The 12,500-nt window shown below is 36.8% G+C and overlaps 1 protein-coding gene across 6 annotated transcripts in view; it reads left to right on the forward strand.

Annotated features, from left to right (window-relative positions):
• Nucleotides 1-12,500, forward strand: part of LOC135224508 (uncharacterized) — a 388,697-nt gene that overhangs the window by 342,190 nt on the left and 34,007 nt on the right. For all 6 annotated transcript variants that reach the window (XM_064263537.1, XM_064263541.1, XM_064263539.1 and 3 more), the window contains 3 exons: nt 4,636-4,996; nt 6,234-6,345; nt 7,307-7,423. In XM_064263537.1, coding sequence (XP_064119607.1) covers nt 4,636-4,996; nt 6,234-6,345; nt 7,307-7,423 — 590 coding nt within the window. The remainder of the gene's footprint in view (nt 1-4,635; nt 4,997-6,233; nt 6,346-7,306; nt 7,424-12,500) is intronic.

Here is a 12,500-nt window from a genome sequence, read left to right on the forward strand (position 1 = left end):
GCCTTTGCCTAGGTTTGCACCTACTGAAAGGTCAGACACCAGGTTTTTCTCTGTTGATAGGACGATGTCTAGAATGTTGTTTCTTCTAGTAGGTTTGCCAACCCATTAGTGGAGGAATTCATTTTTGACAAATTCAAAAAGTCTCTTTCCTTCTTCTGAGTTTGATGTGAAGGTCACAGTGTTCCAGCTTACCGCTGAGCTGAAGTCTCCCATTATTGTCCAGAGTTTGTTGTTTATTTCTTGTCCTAATAATGCATACAGCTCCTCGTCGGACATTTGTGGTTGGTGGGGGAGGGGGACGGTTGTACACTAGCATAAGAGTTATCTTCATCCCTAGGTTGCTTATATTGATGCCAGTTACTTCTTGCGTGGTTGTAATTTTACACTCTATTGGTCTGAGGTCTGAGATGGTCCTTGACATATAATTTAACGACTCCACCTTTTTATTGAATCTATTTTTTTGAACATTTTATATCCTGCTATTTGGTTCTCTCCTACAAAGTCTTTTGTCTCCTATTTCTGTGATACCTATCTTCTCTTTTGCCTTCGGTGGTTTTCCCTTGAGTGTTCAGTTCACTGAGATGTTCGATGAGGTTATCGTTAAGAAGGTTTCCTAGTACTTTTGCTCCTTCCAAATTCAAGTGAGTTCCATCTCTTTTATATACTTTCCTGTTCCCTATAAATCTGTCCCAAAAAGTTTACAAACCTTACACACTTTTCTTGACATATGCGATCAAGCCTGTCATTCATTGCAATTGCCTTGCTGAGGGAGTAGAGACTACCTGGCTTTGATGCGCATGCCTCTTTGTAGTCTACGCACCACTTCTTAACATTACATTTTGCAGATGTGTACTTCATTTTAACTGTTCTTGGGTCATGTATGTTTATGTCTTGGTTCCAATATTTTTATCTGAGCTTGAATTTATATTCTTTCTAATGTGACCAGTTGAAAAGGAAAAGGGGGGAGGGGCGTGTGTGGGGTTGAGTGCTCCCTGTGTCGCTGCATCCGCTTATCCAGGGGCCGGTTTCCATAGTTCGTTGCCAGAATACCTTTTTTTCACTGCCACACTAACATACGGTCCCCTGTAGTTAGAGAGAGAGAGAGAGAGAGAGAAAAGAAACTTCTTGAATGAGAAAGAGAGAGAGATATTTCGTATGAATTCTTTCACTTCCGTACACACACACACACACAGACTGAATGAGGCTTCATAAGAGCACTGCTGTCCCTTTCTTAGAGAGAGAAAGAGAGAGAGAGAGAGATCATAAGAATACAGCCATCTTTTTCGTACTGTGTGTGTGTGTGTGTGTGTGTGAGAGAGAGAGAGAAGAGAGAGAGAGAGAGAGAGAGAGAGAGAGAGAGAGACTTCTTAAGATTGCCTTTATCCCTTCCATCCACTGAGAGAGTGAGAGAGTTTACTGTGGTGTTAACTTAAATCTATTTTCCTGATAACATAATTGCTATAATAATCGTTGATACTTGTAACAATAATAAATAATAATGATGATTTCTGATATCAAGTCACGATGTTGAAGTAAACAGTTTATAAAGTCCTGCAATCAAAGTCAACCGAAATAAGGAAATGTAACGCTAAAAAATTAAAATAAATGATTCTAAAAGAGAAAACTCGTTAATAAAGAAAATTCAACACCTTCAAACATTCTTACAAGCCGAAGCTGGAATAATTTACAACTAGCCAACAAATTCTTCGAAATGAAACATTCAGTGTAATCGAATAACGGAAACATATATAATAAAAAATCCGGAAGGGGGAGAGAGAGTTGTGAATAAATGATAGCGCACAGGAAGTAGCGTATTCTTTTTGAATCAAAATTAGATATGCTGAATGCACAGTGTTATGGTGGGAACAGAATAACTGGGAGAAGCGATGACATCTGATGAAAATTAAAATGTGCATTTTTATGTGTGTGTGCAACTGGAGGTTATTTTGAGTGAGTGAGGTGTATTAGAGGATTTTCAACAAAGGGTCAATAATCCTCTGACTAAGAAGAATATCTTCAAGATTAAAGTTAATAAGGAACATTAGAATGTATTGAAAAATATTTCTCAAGAAATGAAAACAGTTGTAGGAATAAAAAAGAAATAATTCATTGTAAAACTTATAGGAATATAACATACATGTTTCTAAATAATAGGCCAGTCAATAGGGGATTGAATAAGGAAAAAAATCAGAGAAAGCTGCTAAAACCTTCATTGTCTTCATAATAGGGTACTCAATGACTTAATAATTTTGCACCGCTCTACCTCCCGGGATTTGGCCACATCTTAAAAAAATGGCGGAAAAAACAGCTCTTTGTAAATATCTGGCTTGTTTATACATAAATTAATTTACATATATTTTTTCTAAAAAAAAGCTCTTCTATTCAGTTTTGCGAGACATGGCACCGCTTTGGTGCCAGAGGTGCGAAGATTCACATGTTTTTCCTTTTGTAGCCCCAGCGCCCGAAGAACACCTGGTCATTTTTCTTGCGAGGAAAGTTGAAAAAATACTTCAAGTTCCTAAGTCTTTGTTGTTTTCCTTTTGTTGCAGGAATATGAAAAGAGACAGTTAATCTCTCAGTGATTCCTAAATGTGGAAAATGTCTTCATCGACGAAATGCTTCATTTGTGAAGGAAAGCAGCCTTTCCGAGGGCGAGACTCGAGATGTTCAAGAGAAACGTGTGAGGAGGACACTGACAGACTACAGCTTTCAGTGGACAGATGCTAAGCATTCTCACACTTAGAAGGACTGAAATGTGTGAAAGTGCAAGAAAAATGTAGGAAGGTGTTTACGAAAGAAAGGCGCGCTGAAACTTTCCGGGCAACACACAAAACCTGGCAGGGGCCTACAACGTCTCTGAGAAGTCTAGTTTGATTTTGATTTTCTTCATGATTTTCTTTTTTGTGGAAAAGAAGCATCATGTGAGGTTTTGAAAAAACAAAGCAAAAAACGGCCAAATGATCGTAAACACCTTCCTACATTTTTCTTGCACTTTCACACATTTCAGTCCTTCTAAGTGTGAGAATGCTTAGCATCTGTCCACTGAAAGCTGTAGTCTGTCAGTGTCCTCCTCACACGTTTCTCTTGAACATCTCGAGTCTCGCCCTCGGAAAGGCTGCTTTCCTTCACAAATGAAGCATTTCGTCGATGAAGACATTTTCCACATTTAGGAATCACTGAGAGATTAACTGTCTCTTTTCATATTCCTGCAACAAAAGGAAAACAACAAAGACTTAGGAACTTGAAGTATTTTTTCAACTTTCCTCGCTAGAAAAATGACCAGGTGATCTTCGGGCGCTGGGGCTGCAAAAGGAAAAACATGCGAATCTTCGCACCTTTGGCACCAAAGCGGTGCAATGTCTCGCAAAACTGAATAGAAGAACTTTTTTTTATTTAGAAAAAATATATGTAAATTATTTTATGTATCAACACGCAAAATATTTGCAAAGAGCTGTTTTTTTCCGCCATTGTTTTAAGATGGTGGCCAAATCCCGGGCGGTAGAGGGGTGCAAAATCAATAAATTGTAGCAGCTTTCCCTGATTTTTTCCTTATTCAACCTTATTTTCCTCCTCTATTGACTAGCCTATAAAGCAAAATAACATAAACAAATGTCTTATTTGGCAGAGAGAATATATTAATGGTAGTATCACGTACTTCAGGACATATGTTATATTTGGTATCTTAGTAATTTTGTTGTAAAAAATCACGCATGGTTCTTCAAAGGAAAATAATATAAAATTTAGGAAACATCAACCTACATAATTCTCTGCAATTACTATAAATTTTAATGTGGCTTGCAAGCTACGTTAATCTGTCACATTATTTTGACTGCTTAAAAATGAAATTTCTTAAGCGTCATTAACTTATGTGCTCGCCTGTCGTATAACATTGAAAATTGATAGAGAGAGGGGGGAGGGTTCGAGGGAGGGGCATTCATGAGAATACCTCTATCTCTTCTGTTGAGAGAGAGAGAGAGAGAGTGTGAGGTACTGTTCATAAGAGTAAGGTACAATTATTCAAGTTTCTTGGTGGCGTAATCAACTTAATCAAGTGCCAATGATTCCCACTAATCCGTAGTCAGCCTTTCATATTCAAGGCATCATAGATGAAAGCGTGTTGGGAAGGTTACGAAAATCCTCTCATATATTAAGCAATAATGATGTAATAATTTGGATTCTTACATTGCTGATTTCGAAGCTTGCTCCGCTTAGCCTTGGTGAATTGAGAGGGCTTCTATTAGTTTTTTCTGTTTATGATGTTTTTGGAATTTGATAGGCAGTTGGGCACACACACACACACACATATATGTATATATATATATATATATATATATATATATATATATATATATATGATATATATATATTATATATAGACATATATGTATGTATATATATGTGTGTGTTTGTAATTGTTTGTGCGTGTGCGAGTACATTTTATGTATATATATATATATATATATATATATATATATATATATATATATATATATATATAGATAGATAGATATATAGATACAGATGTTCAACTCCTCTAAGCGTATTCCCATTGCCAATTCCAATCAAACAATATTATAGAATCCAGTCCATATGACCATTGACAGCAGCCTTGTTTCCTTTCCTCTCGCCCTTCAGACACCTTCCATGACTCCGGCACCAGCGGCCATGAGCCGGACAGCCTGGAAGCGATCCAGACGGTGGTGAGAGGAGGTGGGGGCGGAGGCGGAGGAGGAGGAGGAGGCGTAGACGGCATCGTCGAAGGGCGCCCGTCTCCCTCCTCGTCTCCCGAAGCAGACATCGACGAAGACGGCGACAATGGCGTTGGAGTTGTTGGAGGAAGTGTTGGGGGGATGATGCGTCCCGAAGACGCTGCCGTTCTCCTCCACCTGGAGCGCTCCAGCCACCGACAGACGAGAAGGGACTTGAACGAGATGAGGGACAAGTACGAGAATCTCCAGATGCGCCTCGCTGAGAAGGACCTCAAGTTTCATGTCAAGTGAGTTGGATTCCAGAGAGAGAGAGAGAGAGAGAGAGAGAGAGAGAGAGAGAGAGAGAGAGAGTTTGACTTAAAATGAGGTTCTCAGTTATCATCACTAAGGAAATGCTTTAGTTTATTTTTTAACAACCTGTTAATTAATCCTGTCCGAGAGAGAGAGAGAGAGACGAGAGAGACGAAGAGAGAGGAGAGAGAGAGAGAGAGAGAGAGAGTAAGTTTGCTTTGAAATGAGGTTCTCAGATGTCATCCATGAAATAAGTTTTGATTCATACGTTTTCTATTTATTAAGCTTGTTCTAGATCTTCTCCAAGATTATTTGCATAATCTGTCATATTCGGTTTGAAAAATTTGAATATTAATCCATTCCATGTATTTTTATGTATTCCCCTCCCCAAGCCCCCTTTCCCCATTCTCTCCTCACCGATCCAATCTCACCCTTCATAATAAAAGAGTGAAATCGTAACCCTGAAACAAGAGATAAACTTCAATACATATTGAAATTTACAAAATTAGTTACTCTTATAAATTGCTCATTTTTCCTTCGGACTGGAGGCATGCTTCTCTCTCTCTCTCTCTCTCTCTCTCTCTCTCTCTCATCCAGTTTCCTCTCTCTATATGCCTCTGTCTCCTCTGTCGCCTAGCAACCCCCCCCCCCCTCTCTCTCGTGCTCACCTCCTCCTCTCTACCTCTCTCATCTTTCAATCCACCCGCTCCCTCCGTCTCGTCTCTCTCTCTCTCTCCAACCAATTTCCCTCCACCCTGTGTCTCTCGCCTAGCCCCCTCCTCCCCTCCTCTTCTCTCTCTCTCTCTCTCTGGACCAACATCCTTAAAAGGTCCCGAAACGATCTGAGTTATATTGGTCTAACTCCATTAAATAGCTTTTATTTGATTTTTTTTTATCTCATGTCATAAAAGTATGAACTACATTACCATCTGGAGAATTCATTTTAGTGTTTTTGTTTAGCTTCCATTTGGTTTTAATATTTATCTTTCTTTTTTCGTATCTTTTTCGTGTCCGTGTTTCTTTACTCATTCTTCTTTATGGTTTTTCTGATTTGAGCAGTCCTATTTTTTCTTTTATTTGTAAGTTGGAATTTACATTAAATGCCCCTATAAAATTTCCCACAATAGAAGTACCTTGGTCCACTCTACCTAGGATTAGAACCTACCAGAAATGACTTCACAACTGCACTGTTATTACTGATAGAACCAATGACTATGGTTGATCTTTTCGAAGGACCGTCGGCAGTGACTTGGAGAGCCTTCACATCGAGCATGAGACGACGCTCACTTCTTTGGAGTCTCTGAATTCCGTGGCCTCTTCAGACAGACTCGTGGATGAGCTCAAGGTGAGAAACAACACTAAAAATCGAGTCTTGGTGTGTTATTCTCAGACAGTTATCTTAACAGGTTATTATCACTTCTTTTATTTTGCTGATAGGGAAGCTTTCGAATCAGCAGGGCGTATGATCTTAATCATGGCTAATTTCAGAGCAATTAGTGCATTACGAAATTGGCCAGTGACTTCCGAATCATGCTATTTTCCATGGAATCATTGTATGTATGTATGTATGTATATTATCTATATATATATATATATATATATATATATATATATATATATATATATATACCTATATAGATATATATATATATATATCTATATGTATATATATATATATATATATATATATATACTATATATATATATATATATATATATATATATATATATATATATACATACATACATAAGGATTATTGTGTATATATAAATATATGTATATATAATACACTTATGCATATATATATATTTATATTGCTATTTTCATCCTCTAAGAAACATGTGATCGTAAATGTCGTTAATGCCATTACCATGACTTTAAAGAGAGAAGGAGAACGAAAATAGCCCTTTTCCTCTCCGTTAATTTAGAAGTTTGGCATTTTGAAAAGTGTTCCGTTTATTCGAATAATACAACCAATTTGAAAACACAGTTTGTTATTGTATTAAATTCATATGTATCTTAATAGAAAACACAAAAAAGGCTTGGACTATACTGGTCATCGTATTAAATCCATATATATTTTAAGCAAATAAAAAAAAAGGCTTTGACTAGGCGAGATATAGTACGTAGAAAATGTTCGCAAACATCAGGACTGAGTGTCAGACCAAACCGAAAATTAAACGATTCTTTTCGAAAGCCTTCTATAACCATCCTCATTTCCTTATCATAAAACCACATTCGAACAAATTCTCCAACGTCTCATTCCTATTCATTCCATCCCCTTTCTTATCACCACCTCCTTCAGTTCCGAGAGATGACCAACTGTCAGCTGAGGACCCGCCTTCTGCAGCTGGAGAAGGACCGACTCGACAAGATTCCCATCGACGCAGCCAGAGAAATTCATCGCCTCAACGCTTCTCTGGTCAGTGTTTGGACATTGCTTTTGTTGCTTTGTTTACGATCGATTATTGTTTGTAGTTTCTGAGAGAGAGAGAGAGAGAGAGAGAGAGAAATCAATTATTTTTTTTTTTGGTAAAAGTAATGTTTGCACATTATTATACGAAGAAATATAGTGACTGTAGAGAGAGAGAGAGAGAGAGAGAGAGAGAGAGAGAGAGAGAGAGAGAGAGAGAGAGAATAGGAAGTCAATAAATTTTTTTTGTAAAAGTAATGTTTGCACATTATAATACGAGGGAATATAGTGACTTAAGAGAGAGAGAGAGAGAGAGAGAGAGAGAGAGAGAGAGAGAGAATAGGAAGTCAATTAATTTTTTTTGTTAAAGTACTGTTTTCACAATATTGTACGAGGGAATAAAGTCACTGTAGAGAGAGAGAGAGAGAGAGAGAGAGAGAGAGAGAGAGAGAGAGAGAGAGAGAGAATTATAAAGAATAGGAAGTCAATTAATTTTTTTTGTAAAAGTAATGTTTTCACATTATTGTACGAGGGGAATATAGTGACTGAGAGAGAGAGAGAGAGAGAGAGAGAGAGAGAGAGAGAGAGAGAGAGAGAGAGAGAGAGAGAGAGCTTTGTAAAGAATTTTAAACCAATATTTTTTGGAAAATGTAATATAAGCACATTAATGTATAATGGAATATAATGGAGTATATATATATATATATATATATATATATATATATATATATATATATATAGATATATATACATATACATACACACACACACACACACACACACATATATATATATATATATATATATATATATATATATATATATATATATATATATAATGTGTGTGGTGTGCGTATGTGAAAGAGAAAGAGAGAGAGAGAGGGGGGCGGGAGAGATTGAGAGCAATGTCTATAGATGATCAGACTGTAGGGCTGTGAAAGCAATTTTATTCAAGTGGATAAAGAAATACAGAACAAAACACAAAAAATAACAACTCGCTTGCAAAAACCAATAACAGTATCCATCAAGGAAGAAATGTTTGTAGGTATATACTACATCACATCCCACATGAAAAGACATGTACTGTATTAAATCTTACACGGTTGGGCGATCCTTATAAACTTAAGTTTGTTTATGAACAATGTTTTTGATAATTAGCCTTTAAAACTTAGTTATTTTTTTAATGAACAAGAAATTGCTATGTATGGATTATTAATTTACTGATAATAATCGGTCAATTTTAGTTTATTTTTCTTCTCTTCAATAGATTCCTGTCTATCACTCCTCAGCAACTGTGAAGTTTTACCCATTGACACCTTTAGTTCCTTGTATTTCCTCTTCTTTATTTCCTGAATCGCTTTATCGTGCTGTCCAACCACTCTAACTCCCTCTTGTCACTGTCTTAAGGCGCTGAATGACAGAGTGCTCCGTGGTTGGCTTAGCCTAAAATTGTTAAAATCAATCATAATTATGATCATAGTTATTTTATCTTTTAATGTAAACTCTTGGTTAAAATTTACACGTGTATATATTGCATTCTATGTAATAGGGTCCATCTTCTGAATAACAGTATAATAATAATGATACGCAATCCATATTTTTATATCATTTTTATCGTTTCCTTTTACGTACTCAAACGGTTGATGGCATCACTTCATCTGCAATTTCCTTTTGGAAATTAGACCTTCTCTCGAAACAACTGAGCTCGCTTAGCACAGTACGTAAAAACCCACCGGAAGTGCCTTTAACTGTAAAATGGAAAGACGTCACTTGACGCCTTTGCCAACCTCCCCAATTTACGGTTGCTGATCAGGAAAACAATCTATTATTTTTTTTCTTGTTTTCGTGAATTATGAGGAAGAATTGGGAGGGGCGGGTGTTTGACTAGAGGTTGCCTTTGTCTTCCTAGATAACAAGGTTGAGTGATATTTAAAAGGGGGTTGGGGCGGCGGTTGAGGGTGATTTTGTTTGCACAGGTGAATGAGAAAAGTGAGTAAAGGCCCCCTGTCGATTGTGAGGGATCTAAATGGGTCACTAAATGTTGTGACGGACTTAGGTCTTTGTTAAATATTTTCATTATAATTGAAGGAATTACTGGGTCAAGGTGTCATGAACAGTAGGCTTATGATTTTTTTATTACTACTGCTGCTATGCAAATAATTAAAGTGTGTTGTTAACTATTATTATATTTTTTCGTAAACACAAGAATGTCGAAGGTAAGGCATCAGACAACAGATAATAACAGTTTCTAAGGCATTTAATCTGTATAGGCTCTTCTCTGTTCGTCTTAAAATCTTTTCACCAGCATGTAGCTGCTACATCATGTTTCGTCAGGAAGATTGTAAGAAGATTGTTTGAACTTGAACAACGCAGTCATTTTCGAAGATAGAACATCGAAATTAGAAAAAGAGACACCTGATGCTGTATTGCCCTGTTCCTCTCTCTCTCTCTCTCTCTCTCTCTCTCTCTCTCTCTCTCTCTCTCTCTTCTTCTTCTTCTTCTTCTTCTTCTTCTTCTTCCTCATGCAATATTTAGCCCCAAGAACGTGTTGATTGGTCTCTAAATTTGTCATAAATTTTTCAAAACAAATAAAATAGATCATTAAAATTTTTGCTAATTAGTTATGGCCGTATACATACACCTTCACTTACACCTACTCCTACACCTACACCTACACCTCTCACTTGTATAGTTTAATATGGAATTCATTATAGCTGGGAGCAAGTTCCACCCATGGGGAATAATGAATAATGCTTTTTCTTCGGCCGGGATTCAAACCGTGGTCTGGTATACGTAGATACAACGATAGACAGTGACTATGACCACACGTCTTTCAAGGGCCAAACAACAGCAAGAAGACAAGACATCCGCACACCAAATCCTATGTATCAGTGAACAAACATAATTTTCCTGCTTTGAAACAATCACAAACATTGCATTAAAATAGGCTACCCAGTGCTTTAAGGCTTTGTTGATTCGCCTAAGGTGAAAAGCAAAGTCACGACCACGCAATCCAAACGCACCCAAGCAGTCAGTCGGGCCATTGCCAGAGGGATTACCGGTCTGTGAAAAAGAAGGGGCGAGAAAGAAAAACGGAACAGTCATCCTAACTAAACATATATCCATCCGTATAGCACAAAGAGCTGGAAATGTAAAGAAAAGAATGACGAAAAATAAGTGACTGGCAAGGTTGTAAGTAGGCAAACATGGTTTCGTATTAGCCTTTGGCAAATATTGTTTCGTATTAGTCTTTTCTTTTAAGGCTATTTTTGAATGTATACAAAACATTTCTTGTTTGATTTGGCTTCGAATGGTTTGTTGAAGGGATTCTGAAGGTCTGGTAATTAGAGATATATAGCTCTCTGATGCTGAGACCAGCATTTCCTTAAGAAGTGATACTTGTGTAAAGGTAGATTTATATGTAATTAGTAATTTACTTGTCTCATAAATAGTTACGGTGGTATTCAAGTATCTGTTTTGAAAATTCGTGATTGTTATATCAAACACATTGTGCTATTCTGTGTTTTTCATATGGTACACACAATGAATTAGTATGTTATATGGATACATCAGTGTATCTCTTTCATAAAAAGCTACGGCAATATTAAAGTATTCTTTATAACTGCATGATTGATATATATCATTTTTTATGCGGTGCTCACAGAATACTTAAGTATATCATATGGATACAAGTTACCTTTTATATAGTTTTATAATATTCTCTCTTATGCAGTGATACATATATTTTGGGTTTCAAATTCTGGAATTTTCCAGCTTGTAAGACTGAATTTTTGTTTATAATACAAATAGACATTTTCATAACGCAATATGCAAACCTTTATGTAAGTAACTGCATAACGAGTCACTTGCTTTCAAGTAGGTTTTCCCGAAAATGTGATGTCAAGATAATTTTGTACTGGAGAGTTTCCAAACTCCAGTCAGAACTCGCACAAAAATGAGGATCGTTCCCACAAAAAAAAAAGAAGAAAATGAATAAATAAATAAAATAAAATAAAAAAAGGATTCTAGGTATACGTCAGTCACACTAGGGCTCTCTCTCTCTCTCTCTCTCAAATTTGGAACAGTGAACAAGGAACAGCGAACCATGGCAAGTGGCAAACGACGAACTTCATGGGCTGTTTGCTAAAAGGAAACACGCAGAGCTGAAGACTCACTCTGCAAGGACCAAAAAGACATCCACGGGCGTCACACACGCTGGATGTTCCAGCGAACTAGATTTTCCAGGGATCCCCCTCCAGGCGACTGCGGACTTCCACGCAACGTGTTCGATGCCACACGTTTTATGTCAAGTTATGCGTAGACGATTCACATAAGCCAAGTTTATTCCTTATATACCGGTGAACTGTGGAACTGTCTCCCTGAGGATGCTGTGCGGAAATGAAACCTCAAAAGTTCAAGTGAGGATGCGATGCATAACTATCCTCGCGCAATTCGCCTTTGCATTTCATCATTTGTTGACGTTCTTATACATTTATTTATTGATTTGTTGATTTCTTTGTTCTTTTCTAATAACTGATCTTCTCTCTCTGCATTTCCTGTTACCTTCGGTTGCTTCTTTTAAATGAATACCATATTCCTTGAAAACTTGAATTTCAAGGCAGTGGCCCTTGTGGGCTTGTTCCATGTGAATTGGGTTCATCGTCTGAATAATAATAATAATAATAATAATAATAATAATAATAATAATAATAATAATAATAATTATACGAAGATTATCCACTAGAGCAAAATTGTACGTGACAATTATAAACATTTTAACACAGTAAAGGAGCTCATTTTATATATATTATCCGTGTATATGTAAGTGTACAAAATTCACGCATATTTTTGTATGCCTGTAACGGCTATGAACTTTGTGTGTTTGTGTTAAGGTGAAAAAGTTCATTCACAAAGTTATTTATGAACTTTGCCGCCTTAACACATGACTTTTTCGACTATGTGCGGCGACTATGTGCACAGAAAACACGTACACACTGAATGAATTTCTGTACTGTGATGAAGTGTTTGTAAATGTCTTGTGGAATTTTCCTCTAGTGAATCATCTTCAACCATGACTGTATGTTTC

This window comes from Macrobrachium nipponense, chromosome 12, assembly GCF_015104395.2.
Source record: "Macrobrachium nipponense isolate FS-2020 chromosome 12, ASM1510439v2, whole genome shotgun sequence".
NCBI classification, from domain to species: domain Eukaryota; kingdom Metazoa; phylum Arthropoda; class Malacostraca; order Decapoda; family Palaemonidae; genus Macrobrachium; species Macrobrachium nipponense.